The sequence below is a fragment of the Malaya genurostris genome, chromosome 2 (assembly GCF_030247185.1).
Source record: "Malaya genurostris strain Urasoe2022 chromosome 2, Malgen_1.1, whole genome shotgun sequence".
Taxonomy (NCBI): domain Eukaryota; kingdom Metazoa; phylum Arthropoda; class Insecta; order Diptera; family Culicidae; genus Malaya; species Malaya genurostris.
The window spans coordinates 41,130,448-41,151,039 of record NC_080571.1 but is presented as its reverse complement, the minus strand read 5'-3'; the positions used below and the strand labels follow the sequence as shown (position 1 = coordinate 41,151,039).

General features: G+C 38.4%; 1 protein-coding gene across 2 annotated transcripts; it reads right to left on the bottom strand.

Annotated features, from left to right (window-relative positions):
• Nucleotides 1-1,537: 1,537 nt before the first annotated feature.
• LOC131427412 (uncharacterized protein CG7065-like) lies at nt 1,538-19,763 on the bottom strand. Of its 2 annotated transcripts, none has more exons than XM_058590578.1 (6): nt 19,624-19,763; nt 13,812-14,316; nt 13,153-13,414; nt 12,502-12,752; nt 12,013-12,443; nt 1,538-4,713 (listed from the first exon to the last, which is right to left on the bottom strand). In XM_058590578.1, exons 2-6 carry the CDS (start codon nt 13,869-13,871, stop codon nt 1,677-1,679), a joined length of 4,041 nt encoding a protein of 1,346 aa, XP_058446561.1. In that variant the 5' UTR covers nt 13,872-14,316; nt 19,624-19,763; the 3' UTR covers nt 1,538-1,676. The 2 variants fall into 2 exon arrangements, with proteins under 2 accessions (XP_058446561.1, XP_058446560.1); XM_058590577.1 differs by having other exon boundaries at nt 13,812-19,322; nt 19,405-19,742.
• Between the last annotated feature and the right edge of the window lie 829 nt (nt 19,764-20,592).

The window sequence follows — 20,592 nt, the reverse complement described above, 5'->3', positions numbered from 1 at the left end:
TGGCAGGGTACTTTTTGTTCCATCGAAAGCAATCGCGGCACCCACTTGGAAAAAACCTTTTTCATGCTCAATTTTTCATGAAGGATAGTAAATACACTTCCATATGATATCTGTGTCATCTCAGCAATCTCACGGAGCTTCACTTTACGATCTTTCATTATAATTTTTGTCACTTCACTCACATTTTCCGGTGTAACGGCTTCCACAGGTCTACCCGAGCGTTCCGCGTCATTTGTGTCGGTACGACCACGTTTAAATTCGGCGAACCATCGACAAATCGTTGTTTTCGATGGACAAGAGTCCGGATAACATTTTTCAATCCATTGTTTCGCTTGCACGGTGTTTTTACCCATTAAAAAACAATGGTTCATCAAAACATCTCGGTTTTTTTTTCCATTTTTTAAACAAACTACAAAACGACTTCACTCCAACCTCGATAACTCAGCTGTTTCTGGTTGGATCGACTTAAAATTTTGACCCGTTTCAAGCAAAGGTTAGTACTCTAGAAAGACGTGGTTACTGGTTCACTACGAGCGCCATCTCTGCTTTAGTCTCGGGACTTATTGATCCATGTGTTATCTCCGGAACCAGAATTTATTTGTTTTTGGAACTTGATCAATGATTAGGGATGTCGGAAATTTCGAATTACTCGATTATTTAATAATCGAGTATAATTTTGAAACTAATCGATTGTAATTTATTCGACTATCTGGGTTACTAATCGATTACTCGATTATTCATTCGATTATTACTATGAGAATTTTTTAATTATTCGATTAGCTCAATAATCGAATATTAGTTTTGAGCTAATCGATTGAATATTACTCGATTATCTGGGTTATTAATCGATTACTCGATTAATCGATCGATATTACGACATCCCTATCAATGATCCAATAGTAATTATCAAACGATCCTAAGCTTGTTGGAATCGTTTCCGCCATCACCGAGAAAATTGATAAAAGAAATGAAACCACTACATGGTTTAATGACCCAATTTTCATTACAAAATATATAGGTGAAGATCGTATATTACTGGTTTAAACTAAAATTTATTATAGGAAATTAGTACAGCATCCCATTACCTTATCAAGTGCTTGTAGTTATAATATAATAATAATCATAGATTAAATTTCGCACCATCATGTTATGAAGAAGAAGAAAAAGTCATGACCTTTTCCCACTTTCTTCTCATTAATTGATAATAAAGTGTCCGAAAATTCATTAAACCGACGGTCGATTGCGGCTGTCGGGCATCATGATTTATGTATTTCAGTGCAAAATTTCTCCGCGCCACGCACGAGATCTCGGCTTCGCTTATCGGAGTTAGAGTGATTGCCTTTCTTTCCCCGAAATTATTCATCATGACCCTGTACTGGACCGTTTCTAATTTGGATTGTTTTGTTTTGGAGGGGGAAACATCTTTCCTTTTCGGACGTCATACGAAGTAAATAATCAAGGATTGTATTCTTGTACCACTAATATAATGTTTTAAACACAATATCTGGGAAGCATTCTCAAAAATCAAAACAAACCATTTGCTTCGTTATCCACAATAATATTCAATGAGATATATTTCTGTCTTGTTGAATCTTAGAATAAAACCTTTATATTCCTTTCTCTTAAAAATGTAAAACTAAGCATTTCCTGGAAAGCTTAATATTTTTTCACTGAATTTAATAAAAGTTGTTTCCGTACTGGTACGAATTGCCTTGCTGTGGCATTCCCGGATTCTGTGGCCACATGTACTCATCCGACTCGAGATCGTCCCCCGGACCACCGAACTGATTGTGTCCGCCAAACTGTCCACTGAATTCCATAGGCTGCTGGGGACGCACATTCATCTGCGGTCTCATCTGTAGTTGTTGTCGTACCTGCAGTTGCGGACGCATCTGCTGCTGAAGCTGGGGTCGCATCTGCGGTTGCGGTTGCGGTTGTTGTTGTGGGTGCAACTGTTCCTGGTAGTAGTACGGCATGTTGTTAACATTGGTGTTTGCCGTCTGGATGGGAGCGAACTGAGGCCGCGGTTGATTAGCGAAACTGTTACCATTAGGTCCCACGGTAGAGGGAATTTTCTTCGCATAAGAACCACCGAACGTACCAGGGTTCGAATGTTGCGAGTTGCTATCGTAGAAGCTTGGATTGGAACGGTTATCCGCAGACGACTGACCAATGGTGGTAATTGTATTATTATAACCAGTGACGTTTTGGCTCGACGATCCCGACTTCGGCAACGAACCCATCAGATTGGCAATAATGTTTTGAGTATCGAGCTGGGTAGCGTTATCGTTGCTAGTTCGGGAAAAGTTGGAATTGGCGTCGAACTGTTCGTTGATGCGTTCCAACCGGCGGACCGAGATTTGCGGTCCCTGAAAGCTGTTACTGTTGCTGTTTGCGGGCGGGGCAGTCACATTCTTGGAGGCGGCCCGAACTACATCATCGTAGCTGTAGTCATCTTCATCCTCCGAATCGACCAGTTTCTTCTGACTGAACGGTTCCGGCGAGTCTCCGTAGCTTCCCGAAACCAGCGGTTTGATTGGATTTTGAGATTTCGTTGGTTTTTGTATATCGAAGTCCGGGTCTTCCTCCTCGAAATTCTGATACTCGCCAAAGTTTGGTTCATCGTCGTCTTCTCCGTATTTTTTATCGTTCTCATCATCCGAATACTGGTTGCTGCTGCGCGGCAGACGACTGCTGGTTGGTTTATCATCCAAATTAACGTACCTTCGCAGTTTCTCAACGCGCACGGGATCAGTTCTTTCTAGTTTCTTCAGGTGCGAAATTAAATGCAACTGTTCTTCATTGGAAAGATCTTTGAAATTCTGCAGCAATGTTTGCAAATCCGAATCAGTCAAACCTTCGAGTGCCGAGTTTTCGGCAGTATCGGCCGATTCTTTCGAGTAGCTTGCCTCCTCTGGACGAGCAGAGATTTCCGATTGTTTCTTCTCCGGACCTCCCAGCTTGGTCGGTGCTATGTCATTCAAAAAGTTGCTTGTGGTTACCGGTTGTTCTTTCTCCTTGGATGCCTCCGCCATCGCAACGTACACATTGATCAACTGCTCCAGTTCCTCGCTGGTAAAGTCCGTCTTTCCCTGCGCTACCAACGCAGCAGCTAGTTTTTGAGCAATCGCCACCTTATCAACGCCACCTGCGGTGCTTGGTGCCGTCGTTGCCGATGGAGTTGGTTCGGGTTCTTCGAAGGGCGCCGGTTTCTCTCGTTTGGAAGCTTCATAAACCAAACTTGCAATATTTTTTATAGCTTTCTTCACCGCTGCAATCTTTTGCGGTTCGACCATATCCGCCATCAAATGGCCCTTCAATTTTTCCTTCACCGTTTCCAGGACCATGCAGTTGTCTTCATTCAGCAAAAGATCATCGGCCGAATTTGCTTTCACTTTCTCCAGCGCTAGTGACTTGGACAGTAAATCGATAATCTTCGGTCCCAAACTTCCCAAATATTCTTCCAACGCGGTCAGCAATCGACAAACTGCAACAAAATTAAGCTGTCCCGTACTGTCGTTATCGAACTCTTTCCGGACGAACACTTTCTTGTTCGGACCGTAGTAGCTCTTTGCCCATTCGTCGTAATCCTGGTCGCCTTGCAAGTGTGCCGGTAACATTCGGAAGCGTGCTCGTTCTCGTTCCCGTTCCCGTTCGCGTTCTCGTTCTCTCTCACGTTCACGCTCACGTTCCCGTTCCCGCTCTCGTTCGCGCTCCCGTTCACGTTCACGCTCGCGATCTCGGTCCCGGTCACGTTCCTGCTCCCGGCTGTACGCTCTGCTGCTACTGTGCCGCGATCGCAACTCCAGTTCATGATCACTGATGGGACTCCGGGATTTTTTACGAGCTTTCAATTTCGGTGAGTTTCGGGAGCTGATTTCTTCGTCGCTCGATTCGATCGGCTCCGCTGCGACTGATTTCTTCTTTTTGTTTACTTTCAGCACGTACTGCTCCTTCAGTTCAGCCGTTTTCTCCGATTCCTCTTCGGGCAGGTTCAATTTCTTCTTGATCTCGGCTTTCTTCTGATCGATTTCTTCGTCGTGCAGTTCCTTCATTCGGTTGGTCCAGTACTCGATCCATTCCGGCTTAAAATCATGCTTCGATGGGTCCTTTTTCTCCGCTTGCAGCTCCTTATACCGTTTGTTCCAGAACTTTTTCCATTCCTCCGGGTACTGCGGATGTTTCTCGGGATTTTTCTCGTGCTCTTTGAAGGCCTTGTCGATCAGTGTGACGGCGATTTCCAACGAGCACCGGTACTTTTCCCACTTGTAACGTTCATGGGCGATCTCCGAAGCCTGAATGGACAGTTGTTTCGGCGTGGGAAGTGTCTTCTGTTTATCCGGAACCGGCGAAATCGACTTCCGATCATTGAATCTCAACGGAGACCGATCGTGACGTTTGGGACTGTTGTGCCGCCGAGTCGGACTGCGCGATCTACTACGCAACGGAGGCCGACGTCGTCGTGGCGGAGGACTACGGCGACGAAAACGGGTCGGACTGTGACGATACGACAGTGGACTGCGCCGTCCCGGACTACGACGCCCTGGACTGCGACGTCCGGGACTACGACGCCCTGGACTACGACGCCCCGGACTGCGACGCAAAGGACTACGACGGAACGGCAGCGGACTACGACGACGATCTAAATTCCGCGAGGAGCCATTGTTCGTGTTCGCGTCACGACGGACTGGATCAGTCTCTTTGACGGAGTCACTGAAAATAAAAGAAATTCGATTTAAAAAGTGCGAAAGTAAGATATTGACAGAATAACTAAAATAAACATGTTGAATGAAATTCCAGCGCAGAAGTGTTCCGGTATGATTTTCTCATTTAGCCATGTTCCCGTTAGAATGATTGTTTCGCAGCTCTTTGAACCGGTAATCGATCGATTAATCGATGACTCGAAAAAATATAATTTAAAAGCTTGAAAAATAATATAGCCATACTCCCCAGACTTGGCCCCTTTCGACTATCATTTGTTTTGATCGATAGGGTCACTTATAAAGATTAACAATTCTTTAGACGAGGTAAAGCCTGTCCACGTTAATTTTGAACCCTTTTCTTACAGATTAGATTTTGAATTATTTAATAAGGATATAGAGCGAATAAATGACATGGCGGTTTTTCTGGTCATTTAGGAATCAGATCAAATTGGCTCGAGTGACACCTTTCTCTTGTCATTTGGATATTAGTATCTTGTCTTGGTTTCTCATCATTTCCTAATGAGAAGAAAAGCGTAAAAGGGACATGGAAAGGAATTGTGAGAAGGGTAAGGTGGGAAGATAACACAAAACAAAAAGACACAATCGGGATGTCGACTTATCTGCTAAAACCTTCAAGGGCAAGGATCCATTCACTCCCGAAAGAAGTAGACAAGATCAGCAATCACTGTGAAAAGTTACCTGTGTACCGAGGCCCGGAGGGACGATATTTGATATATAAAGAAGGTAAAAATTTTATGCTTCATTTATTCTAGCCTGTGTGGTTACCTCTTTCAGTTCAGACCTGAATTCAGTTCTGAAATTCGGTTTAAAATTCAAGACCAAATTTCTTTTATTTGCAGAATTCAGATCTAAAATTCAGTTCCTCGTCCAGAATCGAGTTCCATAATTCTGGACCGAATTTGAGACCTTGATTCAAAACCTGGACATTGGAACCGAAATCTGGAGCTGAGATAAGGATCTTGATTCTAGACCTGGAAATAAATGCTGGTCTTGGATCTGAATTTTGAAACAGAGGTCCTTATTACCGTTCTCACTTTCACTTTCACTTCACTTGATTATACCTATTACCAGCATCACGCATAGTGAAGTGATCACTGTAGTGGAAAAAACTTATTTTTTCAACAAAACATTGGTGGCGTGATGTTCATAATGACATCAAGTGCATTCAAGTAATTACTTTCATCTCTGAAGCGACTTCCGTAATAAAGATTCAGAGTCACTTCACTCGATTTTCAGCGTGAAGTAATACCGATAATAAGGGCCAGAATTTAGAAACTGAAATCGAGGTGCAGATTTTCTAATCAGTTCCAAAATTTTCGTCCAGAATTCGCAAAAAGAGTTCCGAATTTAAAGCTCAGCAACTGCAGACAGAACTCCAGGAGCAGAATTCAGATCCAAAACTCAGTTGTATTTTAAGAAATCAGTTTTTCAATGCTTTCAGATGTTAGGTTCAGGATTCAGCTACTGAATGCAGGTCTAGAATTGGGATTCAAAATTCTCAATTCTAAAAATGTAACTGAATTCGGGGGCCAGATTCTGAAGATTTTTGAATTAAATTTCGGATCCGGATTATACCTTATGATAAAAAAAGAACCGGAATTTTATTAAAAACGTGATTAATCCACCTAGCAGTGAGATGATACCTTTTTTTATCAATACGCATGTGTTTTTGCATGGATATTCTTAGGTGTTTTAGTTCTCATGACATTATTTTAATTATCGTCGTTTAAAACGGCAAATTGAGATTTTAATCACTCATTACCCTGTAATGCCGAAACTGCAAAACATATCGAATTTCAATCTTAGCGTGTGACAATCGATTGAACATTCCATGAGATGTCGAAGTAAGTTCCACTTTAGAGTTTTTCGTCATTATTTATGGTACTTCCAGAACCGGTATTCAGGAACTAGCATAACTCGAAATGATTCGAATAGCCATAAATTATTACGCCAAACAATTTACATGAAATTTATAAACTGAGCATCTGTAATTCCAGAATCGGATAAAATTCACCAATTTTGTATGGGACCTTAAGTCCTGTAATATCTGTGTTTGAAGTTCGATTTGGTCTTTTTTGAGAAAATTCGATACTGGAACCGGAATTCTAAAATCGGTGTAGCCGAAATCAGTTAAATTCACCTGAGGAGTGTGTAGACATCTTTGAGAAATTGTAGTGCGAATTAAAATTTGGGGGTACATTCCGAATCCAAAAACGAATACCGCTCAAACTGAAATAAATTTATTTGGTAATCGACTATTCAAATCTGTAAACCCGATAAACCTGATTAATTTATGTGAAATGAACATTTTTATACTAATCACCCTGCATTTTCTAAACCAGAAGTCGGATCTGACTAAAAAGTAAAAGGTTTTATAGGATTTTAAGACCTCTCATTTGAATCATAGATGATTCTTAGATTTCATTTGAATCTTAGATCGGTTCAGCCATCTACGAGAAAAATTAATTCCATTATTTTAATTTCCTTTCACATATCATCCTGTGGTTCCGCAATCAGAAGTTGGATCCAAACGTAATTCAGGAACCTTGTTTGGGAGTATACGACTTTTCATATCTGAGATTGTAGAAAACGGTTTAACCATCTCCGAGAAAATTGAGTAAAATTATTTGTCACACACGCATTTGCTGATCTCGACGAACTGAGTCGTATGGTATATGGAAGTCATGTTCTTCCAGCATTTATTGCTGTAAATAGTTTAAATCAATATAATTATGGAATTACTTCCAACTCGATAATTCTGGTTTACATATGCCATATTCGAAAGATTATGTTGCCAAAAATGAACCGTGCTAAAATTGGTCCGAGGCAAATTGTCATACAAAAGGATGCTGTACACAGTCTTTTTGGTACTTAGAAACAATTATATGTAACAATATAAAAAATCGTGTTTCATGTTGCTCCCAAGCATTGCTTTTTCATACAGCGCTCAAAATTCCTTCTACTGGAATAAGGCTTACACAAAAATATCGATATCTCCGTTAAAAATGGACGGATTTTAACAATCTATGGCTTGTTGGATAGGTATTACCGAGCGAAATCTAAGTCTGGAAACATATTCTGTTTTCAAGGTCAAATGTGACAGATACTGTCAAAAAACTGAAAATTTTGACATAAAACTTCGTATAACTCAAAAAGTAAACATCCGATCTCAAAACCATTCAATAGCGTTCTGGGTGACGGGGAGACCTTTCATTTGCGACTAGCTTGATCAAAATCGGTCCAGCCATCTCTGAGATCTCGACCTCTTAGTTGACAACACACATACAGACACACACACATACACACACACACAGACATTTGCTCAGTTCGTCGAGCTGAATCGATTGGTATATGACATTCGGCCCTCCGGGCCTCGGAAAATTTTTCGAAAGTTTGAGCGAATTCTATACCTATTTTTTATATATATAAAAAAAGGTAAAAACGCAAAATTTCAATTTTTAATAAATAACTTTATTATCGCCTTCAAAGTACTCTCCTCCTGCGACAATACATGCATGCCAACGCTTGATCCAATTTTCCATACAAGTTTTATAGGCCGCCAAGGTATGGCCTTTAGTTCACGCAGCGAATTCTCTTTTATGGTCTCAAAACGCGTTCCCCGCAATGGCAATTTGAGTCTAAGGAAGAGGAAAAAGTCACACGGGGCCATATCTGGAGAGTACGGTGCTTGGTTGATGATATTGGTTAAGTTGTTGGCCAAAAACTGCGACACAACCAACGCTGTTTTTGAATGAAATTTAGCTTTTTTGGCACCAGCCGAGAAGCGACGCGTTTCAAACCCAAAACATTAGTTAAAATGTGTTCGGCTGATCCATAAGAGATGCCCAACAACACAGCAATCTCTCTAATCGGTACAGAACGATTCTGCAACACGATTTGCTTCGCCGATTCAATGTTTTCTTCAGTAACAAATGTTGTTGGGCGGCCAGAAATCTCATCATGATCCAAGCTTGTACGACCACCTTTGAAGCGTTTATACCACTCGTATGCCTGTTTTTCTTAGACACGATTTCCCAAAGGCCTTTTCTAACATTTTCAACGTTTCGGAGCCCATTGGGGTTGTGATTGATGTGGAACCAGGCAACCAAAACTTCTAACGATCTACAATCTAACAGTTCAATCAATCGTCACACTTTTGAATCCGCAATTGCACAAGAGTCTGCTTAGATTGATTTTTATTGGGAACCAACCCAGAATATAGACTCTGTTTGTCGTAATTAGAATTTTTTGAGCCGACGAAATTACATCAATATCCCAAATGTATACAATTATATATTTTTACATACTTTCGATACGGATTTCGATATTTAAGCATCTCTTCGCCAAACTTGTATTCAAGTTTTGTATGCACGCAGTTATTTTTATAGCGTTAAGTTCCTCTACCATTACTACCATTCTGCGATTTCGATTGAAGTGATAAACTTTTTCTCATTATTAAACGAGTTCATCTTATGTAAATTAGTAATTAATCTTTAACACTCAAAATTTAACCTGGGGTAGTTGCAAGTTTCTCCGGTGAAAACGATATAATATGAAAGTTTACCCGAACTCACACGACACAAGATCAGAAAATACCAATTCACGCTTCAAATCGTTTTATGGCGCATTCTGTCTTGCTGTCTAGCAACAACCTACCTCTAGCATGCTACGCGTAGGACTGAAACGTTAGCTATAATTTCGCTAATATTTATAGATTTGCAGCTTCGCTTTTGCATCGATTGACCAATCAGAGCGATGCTTTCCCATTGATATATTGCCGATTTCACTTGCTACCCGTTTTACGAGATAAAAATTCCCGGTTTTTGTAATACGATAGAATCGTCTTTGTTTTCTTTCTTATTTAATATTCCTTCAACTCAAGCTTTGAACAGATATCCCATGTCCAAAAAATACACTATAACAGAACCCCCTAGTTATGACTGAAGTATTTTTCGGGTATCTCGATGTGTAAATAAGAAATATTCATTATTACTAGTGTACATAAGAAAATCAGAAAGTCCTTTTCTAGTTATCTAGAGGATTTGGTTACACGTAACCGGTTTCTTCCGAGCACAGATGACTGTTTTTATTATTTTTTGGTATACATATGGTTGAAAATAATTCAATAAGGAAAATAAATCAATAAGGAACAACGATTCCTAAAATGGACGCTTGCCACTCTGGAAAACCAACAACAATCTATGCCATTTTTATCGAATGTATCTGTTAGTCAATAAACAGTTGGTACATCCGTCATGTCTACCCATTTTTGAAATGCAGCATGTTTACGATTTCATACGATGAGCAAATAAATCAAATGATAGCTGTAAAAAAGTAAAAAAAGATATCGATCTATTTTTTTCCTAATAGGATCTTAAATCAGCATCTCTTGTGGAGTAATCAGAAACATAATTTGAAAGTTCGAGTTCTTCATGATGAACTCTCCGCTGGTTTTTAGCCAGCTCAAATTCCAAAAAGTCCAACTAATTTATCTTCTATGAAAAATCCTCCTACAATTGATCCAATCCTTGAAGATCAATGTCACATTTGTAGTAAACTGACTTTGATTAAGATCACCTACCAAAAATAAACATAGATTCACTGAACAAATCAATCCATATTCTCAATCTTTCGAAGATTCTATACTGGTCCTCAGAAACCAGTTTTAGCACTCAAAAATGGAAATCAAACACTCCCTGCAAACGATGGATAACAGCTTTCCCAATTTTGTGAGTCCTATTGAAATCTCACGCAAATATGAGCATAACAAAAGTATTGTCTCAAGATGATCATCACTAGTAAACTTAAAAACATGAAGGCTCCTATAAATTTTGAATATTTTAATTACAAAATTTTCCGATGTTACCTTGATGCTTTGCCAAGTGTGTTGAATATTTATTCTAAAACTCAATATATCCAACAGAAGCATCCAAACTATCCTTATTTTTCTAGATGAGCTTTCATTGTGCCGTTCTTGATATCAGCTAAGAAGGTTTAGATGCTTTCCGATTGATTTAAAACTGCTGTTAAACCCTTGAAAATCGTCGGACGAGACATGAGATGTCGGCCCGATTTCCAATGGACTGTTCAACATAGAACCTGTATGGTACAATAAGTTGTTCCAACACTTTGACTGAAGATTTCGCTCAAACGAACGTCTCCTATTTTTCACTTGTTGAATTTAAAAATCATGATGCTAAAAATTGTTACTCATATTCGGGGCTAGTAAATTTTTTCCGGTTTTTTCCCGATGAAACGAAATTCCCGACTTTTTCCCGGTTTTCCCGGTCACTTGGTACCCTGTATATCGCTTACTCCTTCAAAACCGTCGTCTATGGTAGGAAAATCCGGTATGTCGGAGATTTTTAGCAGACAGAATAGGACACTGCTAGCTATTAATCAACGTTTCAATGATATACAATTGAAAATACATGGTGTTGAACATTCAAATCAATACGTAGAAATATTTCTAATCAATTGGTAAAATAATAGTACTGATTGAAACTAAACTGACTGAGCTGTGAGTGTTCAAAAGCTGACCACATTTCTACTTGTATTTACCCTTGAATTACTAATTTGCACCCCTATATAGAAAATAATAATGTTCCATCCGGGTTGACGGTTCAATGCATAGGGCACTGGTCTTACAAACCAGTTGTCGTATGTTCGAGCCCCGACCTGGAAGGATTCGTAGTGTCAGTAGAATCGCAGCAACAACCATGCAATAGTTCTGTACACTCTGAATTGGCTGCAAAGTCTGTTGAAACAGAAGGTCAAATTTCACTACAGGAATGTAATACCAAGGCTTTGCTTCACCACATCAAAAATTACCTGGTCTCAGCAGGGTATCACAGTGTCGATTATTTAGATATTGCACCGTCACACACGTCCTGTTAAACATCGGAGCAATTTGATGCACAAGTTGTTTGCTAACACACTTTGTTCTAAGGACCATCCAGACCTCAAGAACCGCAAACCTTAGGTTTGAATTGTAAATCTGTTTAAGTGCTTGCAGTTCAAATTTGGTTGTTACCTGGGAACCTTTGGACGGTCTTGTTTTCGTTTGAGATACCAGAACGAATGCTGTATGAATTAAACGTCAAAAGTTGTGGCGTCTAACACGAATTAAAATTCTATCAGGACTTTGAGCAGAAACAAAATTACATCTACCAGTATATTAAGTAGAACTGCTATGTACTAAAACGGGGATAGATGCGTTGAAAACGGACGCTGCATTTGATTCGAAAACAAAAATATGAAAACAAACTCGACAATCCCGTATACTTACTCGGATGAAATACTCTGTACCGAGTCCATGCTGGAAATCGAATCCAAACTCTTGCGATCGGCCCGGGCCGGACGTGGTTTCTTCTGCGGGGCCTGCACCACCGGAGGCGACGGATCGCGCTTCGGCGGATCTTCCGGCACAGTTCCGCCGCTGGCGTCCAGGTTATCCTGGAGCAACTTTTTGTCGATCACTTCGACAAATTTAGGTCCGGTACGCTCATCGAAATGCTTCTCGAACATTACCTCCTGGAGATATTTCATTTTGTTGCGCGTGTAATCGCCGCTATCGTGAACCGTCGGTGTCAGCCGACCGTGATGGTCCTCGATAGCTTCGCATACGGTTTGAATGACGCAATTGAAGACGTCCTTCGAGGTGCCACGTTGCGATCGGTACGGTGCAAGCTCGTTCACCACGGTGGGGTAATGTTTTTCCTGTTGGTGGGAAAACTGGTTATCAGGATTTCGCTTTGCATCACACCATTGTACGTACCAAAAACTTCATCCGATGGGTGTGGCTGGTGATATGAACGACAATGGTTCTTGGATCACCTTTTTTGTCACACAAAATGCAGTGATAGAAAGGTTCCTTCTTCCCAGGAGTTGTCAACTCCATGATGTATTCCAAACCGACCATCGGACCACTCTTGAACTTGTCGATGGTGCTCTGAAGCTCCGCTACCGGTTTCACTTCGTTCTCCATACCCGGCGGAACCGGTTCGCCCGGCGCAATGTGCATTTGAACTTTAGGTGGAGACAGGCAAAACAAAAACAAACAGAGATGAAAAATTAATTTCAAGTTTCATTACCGAGAAAACGAATAAAAAGAAAGATAAATAGATAAATACAATTTGTAGACGCTGTAGACGTTTGAATTCACATCTCCAAAATAACTCAACTGACAGGGCAGTTGCGTGGATAGAAGTATAGCGAACCATTTAAACTGATTTTTTAAAGTAGCAGTTTATTTTTTTTTCACATTTCGACTTTACCGTATCAAAGCAGTTCAATCGGCAAATACAGCAAACTTCGCGTATGCAGAGTGTTTCAAATTGAACTGCTAAGTGACAACTTGAACTGCTATACTTTGATAACTCGAAGACGAATGGTGAAGGAAAATTCAAACGTTGCATAAAACACCTACCCTTGGCGGTTTTCGGAGCCGACGTGTTCCGGAATTGAGCCGCATCGATCGTCGGCTGGTTCAGTCGGGCCTGGTGCTTCCGACCGGCGATGTGAGTCTGCAACACCCGTTCACCCGGCAAATTGGCCACCCCGCACAGGTGACAGGAATAGATGAGATGGTTATCCTTGTTGCGCCCTCTCCGGGTGAAGACGTTTCCTTCCGTGCCGTCGGACAGGGTAACGGTCGTACTGAGCACATGGTTCTCGATGTCTAGCTCGATCTGTCAATAGAAAATAGAAGCGGAACACACAGATTTTCGATTAATTACCGGACATTTGTATCAGTCAAAGGGATTTCCATTCTTTTTCTTTTTTGACAATTTGTGCAATGAACTTAATCACTTCACTTTTTCACTTGGATGATAAGCACTAACGAGAGGGTTGTTGACAAGGAGTAAAAGTTTAAATGCAGAACTTAAAAAATATCTTTTAAAATAAGCACTTCAAGCACACATGAAATCCCAATTTGTATTATTCCGCTTCTGGTCTCCATCGACGATGACGGTTCGTTCAGACCTACCTGATGCAGCAACTGCCGATTTTTTTTTTCAAAGTATATAAACAAAACAGAACATGATCGTAGGTTTAAATTTACAATAATAAACCAATAATAATTACCTTTGATTTCGCCGTGTTTCGGGAATCGTCGGAGATCTCAACCGGACTGCTATCACCCATGGTTACTTTCGTTAGTAGTAGCTCACCGGTTCAATAGATGGCAGCACTGATCTCACTTTGTTTCCTTACGAACGAATTCTTCTCCTGGTGTCCGCCTGCGTAGTTCACCTTTATATTTCACTCACACACACAAACACGCGCGCACACAATACTGCACTTTGACTAATTCACTTGATTGTCGCAATTCACTTCGGTGTCGGATGCGGATCAGAACCGGATAGCAGTCGGGTTCTGAACCGGCAGCCAGCCAACGTTCGCACTTCGTTGTCACGTGAGATGACAAGTCAGCACTCCGATTGACAAACGCAGTTTTTTTGTTGTTTGTTTTAAGGAGCAAAACAAAACTCACAATTCAACAGAGCCGCTTGACTGTTTAATACTGTAAATTACTGTTCAATTGATATCGAAAACACGGGTGAGATTTCTAATTAAAGTTTTCAATGATCTGTAGGGAATAGAAGTAAAAGAAGGTAAACAATTACAACCGTGACATTTGTATTGATCTTCTAAATGGTTTACAAAAAATAACATGACATACAAGAGTTGAGAGCTTATCTAGATCGGTAACAAACGCCCAGTAACAACTTCATACTTACCTACGGGGAAACGGCATGACTACCTAAATGTCAACTGAAAATAACACTTGTTGTACTTTACTTTATACTCACACGCAACGGTTTTGGGTTTTACAATTACACTTGATTATTATAACTATACTATAATGCGTCTATAGATATATGTAGTGAAACATTATTCAAACAGTGCATCCCGTGTTTCATTCCACGTAAATGAATGCTATCAGTTTCAAATGTTAACTTTTCTCCGGTCTAAAGTTACAATAACTACAATTTCTATACAATATTTTTATTCCTTAAAAGATTAAATGAATGGTAAGGGGATTGTTTTTTTTAATTAGACTTCAAAAATGTAATACCGACAAATGACAGCCGAACAGTCCTGATAATACATTCCTCTGAAACGGGGCTTGCCTTTCTTCATATATATTATATTATATCAATATTGATCAATCCAGAGAATCCAATACAAATAGATGAATACACCAGTTACACCAACTCGCGACGGAAAAGGTTATTTATTCAATATTGTTTAATAGTTTGCGTTTAGCATGCACCACAATCTGAAATCTCGGTTGATTTTTCATTAGGGCGTATGAGCAAGTGACAGTTTCTCTTTAATCACTCTCTCTTTCGATTATTGTTATGTGTTTAAAGAGATTTTCTTTGATTTCACTACTCTGTTTGAAAGTCGAAAGTTTCAGGTACCATTATATGCAAAGAGTTGAGTGATAAACGTGGAAACCGCTTGGTAATTAATAGAAGAAAAAGTAAACAAAGAGAAACAGTCACTTGCTTATACGCCCTAATGAAAAATTAACCGAGAAATGTCAAAACTAATTGAGCATGATGTTCATACTTAGAGGTGAAAACTATTCCGTATTTTAAGTGTTTTTTTTCCTGATGAAATAAAATAAATATGTGTGCAGAATTAGAATTAAACTTATCATCTTCACATTCAAAACCTGAACACAAGTGGATTGATTTCTGAAATCAAGAAACTGTAATATTTTTTTCGGAAATGTTGGCGAAATTCTGGAATAGGCATTATGATGAATTCGTTTTGTTTGGCGTTCACATTTAGAGTTTTACATAGATTGAAAAAAATTTCACATACGCTTATATCAAAAGGGATTTTCGATTTAACAATGTTTTCTCTCTCGAATTAGTAAAAGAATGCATTTTTATCTGTATTCACAGCTTTTTTTCGTACAGTGCATATGGAGAAATGTTTTACATATTTGGGGTTGTTTGATTCAGTGTACTGATTTGAAAAGCTGTCATATGTGTAAAAACAAATTTGTAGTGTATTAGTAATCTTTTTTGGCACCGCAACGTTACTGTGTTGTCTCTCGTGAATCGCAAGAGTGATCCATATTGATATATAATATATCAGCTGTTTTTCAAAGTTGGGCGAATCTTACAAAAATAAAAAATCGAGTTTCTCTCACCTACCAATAAATGCTTCAAAATCCTACAATTTTGCCTAAAAATTCGGATTCTACAAAAATCTAAATTTTTGTAATACAAAGAACTATAAAGGGCGAAACTGTCATTCCATTTGTTTACGTAAGTTTCGCCCTCCGTGTTCCATGCCAACAAACAGGGCGATACTTCAATTGCTAGTAAGGAAGGGCGAAACTATTTATTTTCTTTATTTTAGATGGTTTCCGAACCTTTTATTACTACTGGAAATAGTAAATGAGACGATAAAATTACCCGCAAGGGCGTAACTTCATAATTCACACAGGAAGCATAAAAGTAAACAAATCGAAAAAAGGGCGAAACTCTTTTTATGTTGATTTATTCAGTAATTAGCCTTCTCAAAATTAGCCATACGGAAGAATGGGCAGAACTTAATCGTGAATATATCGTCTTGTATTAACGGCAGCAACATAATTCTTCCACTATTTCATCAAAAATATGATCAGGAATTTAGGATAATATTTTGAATAGTGTGAGATAACCACAAACAACTCAAAAGTTAAGTTTCCAGTTTTGTCAAAATTTGAAAACGCGGAAAACTCTTTACTTTCGCTTGGGTTTTCGCGCAAGGACGATTTTGAGGTTGTCAGGTACATATCTTCAACTGAACGTTATAAAAGGGAACCGTGGTCGAAAATCGATCATTATATAAATCAAACTGACTCTCAGTTAAACTGTTAAAAAGAAATTTAATAAAAAATTATTAACTTGAAAATTACCGTAAATTAAGACACAAGAAAAAAAATGAAAATCGATCATTCCTTCTTGTGCGTTGGATGGACACAGACGTCAGGGCGAGAAAACGCATTCAAGCAGCGGCATCGGAGAGCGGAGGTAACAATCATCAGTTTATTGAAAATCCAAAATAATTTGATTTGCTTCGTGCACTTTTCGCTATACGAAAATCGTTCGAGAAAAATGTTCCGAACTGTGCCAAATATGGTAGAGAATTTCACAATTTGATCCTTCTAAAAGGCAGAAATGAATCCTGTTCAGCATCGTGATAGTTTCTTTCAATGAAACATGCAAATCCGAAATGAGATCGTCAAAAATCGTTTAAAATTCTAGTAGTAAATAGGGGGAAAAGTTTCACAATTCACACAATCGATCAACTATCAGCTCGAATTCGAAAGTTTAAAGAAATCGTGTCAGTTTTATTCGTATTCACGACATCCAGTTATGTCTCTGACATTACACACCCGTACTTTCTAAATAGTATTTGAAACCAAAGTCGAAACATTCATCGACGTTTTTCTCCATTTGCTATCAATGTTAAATGCGCCCTTCTTTGAAAAACAGCTGATATTTGCTTTCCCTACAGAGAAAATAACAGGCATCTCATTGGTAGAGTGGCCATGTTATTTCGCCAACGACACAATATGTTTGCTTCCGTTCTAAGAAGCGATACCACAGAAAAAATAGTTCGGAAAGTATGCAGTAATGCTGTTATAGCGACGCAACATCTTGAAGCGAATGCACCTTCTTGCCTTGGTATTAGAATTGCTGGAAAAACCGACTATCGAACGCAGCCTCGGAGTCCCATAGTGTTATATACCATTCGACTCAGTTCAACGAGATCGGAAAATGTCTGTGTGTGTTCAAAGATATTTATACGCGCTCAATTTTCTCAGAGATGACTGAACCGATTTTAACAAACTTATGTTCGTTTGAAAGCTACTGTCGGGCCATTGATCAAGATATGATTGTATATTTTTTAGATGACACTAGATCTCGACGTTTCATAACAAACCACCATTAACTGTAGTCCTATATTTTATTTTGAATGTTAACGATACGGTTGTTGCGATAACGGAATCAAAATAATTGAATCAGTTATTTTGATAATAAATTTGATAGAATTGTTCAACAAAAAATCTATATTCGCTATAGTTTTTGTGTGTCTCATTTCTCGAATGAACAATGTATGGAACACTTGTTGAACAAATTTGATACTATTGTTTTGCTAAAGAAAGTATGTTGATACGTTAAGGCGTTTAAGAGTTGTGCAATGTTTTTGAGTTTTTTAAGGTATTTTTGAGACTAATTTAAATAAGTTAAAAAAATAATACCCTTCCAATTAAAATTTGACTTATATTAAGACCTTTCAGGAACCACATAGGATACATTTTCATCGATCTGGCATCTAATGAATATTGATATTTGAAGCTTGACTAGTTTTTAATGAAAAAGCAATCATAACTTTTTATTGGTAGCTCATATGAAAAAGCTTGGTGCAGCAAAATTGTGCGCAATAATTAGTTCAACAACTCTTCTCAATACTACTTTTCCATAGAATGTTTCACAAAAATAATTAAAACAAAAAAGGTGATATTTCAGGAGCCACCCTACTTTTACTCGGGAAAATTGATGTAACTCGATCAAATGAACAGCTAGAGAGGTGCTTTTTTTCAGCAAAGTTGCTCAAGATAAAATTTTGTACAATGTAATTGTACAATGAAATCGTTTTCGAGTTCAATTAAAAAAAGCTAGATTTCAGATTTCAATATAAATAAGGACCACCCTAGTAACTTTTTTCATCAAAAGGTGCGCCATTTGATTACAAACAACTTTTGTGAAAACGCCAACTACAAAAAGCTAATATTTAATAGGAAAAATCACGCTGATTTCACGTTTCGGGCCATAGTGGGCTGTTTTCGTCTATATAGAAACCTTTTCACGTGAACTGCTCAATTCAAATTGAACCAGTTGAATTGATATTTGTTTTGTTTAAGACATTACGTGCATCTTTATAAATGTACCATCTTTTGCCAGAGGCAGATTTTACCTATTATATATGAATCTTATCCTAAATGATAAAAAAGGTATGGAATGTATCGAATGCTGATGAATAAAAAAAATACAGAATTCATCAGTAAATTTAAGAAAGTATAAACTGTTAACGTACTAGTGAAATGAACGCGAAACAACTGTAAATAATTGAGTTACTTACAGTAAAGTCGAACTTTACGTTTACTTAGTGGATTATGTTGAACTGCTAACGCAATGACAAGCCGAAGACGCATAGAATTCATGTTTTAAATTGTTTGTAATAATCGAACATATTTATTAAAAAGTACCACAATTAGATTTTTTTACCGTCACTGCGAACCTCAATTTATTTGATAATTCCATTCAGCCGTACTTTTTTACCTGCTCGCAAAGCAATCTGATTTAACATAAAACAGCCATATGGTAAAATCCATGGAGGCAGTACTGCTGAACTGTCAAGAATGAACGCTTTTTTTCGACGTTACGATAGAAAATCTAATGCTTCCAACTACCAAAAATCAAAACATTGCTTGACACCTCAAGTTCATCTTGCCGAAAACCATTTCAAGGTTTATGCAATCATGTTTCCGAAACATAGTTCAATACCGTACAGCCGGCTAAACTGGGTTGCGTAGAAATAGAAAAAAAAACAGTAGCAAATATAAATATAAATGACCCACTTTGAGTACGGTTTCGCGTAATACCAAGATATATTATTCGATAACCATCGAATCCGTGTAGAAGGGCGTAGCTCTACATTGCAGATAGACGATTCCGCCGCCATTGCTGTAACTTACCACCAACGAAAATAATAGTAGGAAATACTCAATTGACCGATACCGAAGGATTACTCGTAAATTTCGATATTATTTCACGTGTTTCGATAAATACAGTTATTACTAGTTAAAAACTAATATCTTTACCTTTAGTTGAAGCTTTTAAAACAATTTCATTTTCCTATATCTGCACTTTCACGTTACTGACGGAGCTTCGAGGAAAATTTTTGACACACGATCGTATTCAGAGGTGCCAGGTGAAAATATAGAATATTATCAGGAAAAGTTGTTGAAAAAGTCTGTGAACACAAAAAATAATCTATGGACTTCACGTTCTCTATGAAATATGATGCACGAAATCGGTTTAGCGACCGAAGCAATCCTAAATGTCTGTAAATTTTGACGAATGTCCGCGAAAACCACGACTTTCAAAGGTCTGTAATCAAAAGAAGTCTGTAGTTTGTTTGAGAAATCCGAGAAATCTTCAAACAAATCTGTCGTCCTGGCATCTCTGGTCGTATTGTCAAAGACAACAGAGTCGAACTCCCAACCAGAGATGCCATTTATAAAGATTTATCTGTATTATACAGATTTTTACATGCACATACAGATTTCATGCAGAATACAGATTTTGTAAAGAATTTTCAAACTTAATACAGATTTATACAGATTTCTCAAAAAAGGAAAGAATAAAAAAATTTTGTTCGTTTAAGCTGACGAGATGAGAGTTTTGTAATCAATCGACGAATCACAAATTGATCTAAAAATCTTTAAATGGTGTTGATAGTTTGAGTTGAGCGCTGAGATCCTACATCAACTCACCAAGCCAACATTTTGAAAGTATATGAAATTGAAATTATATTTTGTTAATTCCGATTGGTGATGAAAATTTCAAAGCATTTAATGTCGTCGTTGTAGAATGATATGAATATTGAGCACTCATTCAATTTCTCATTTTAAAACCATAAATTTTTGGAATAACATTACCTCAACCGAGGGGGACGACATTCAAGAAGTTCATTCCTGGTCCAAAAGGATTAATCGTCTTTTTTAGTTGTGCATATTCTTGTAGCTACTTTTTCATCTTTACTGATCATAGTAACGGATGGTTATGGA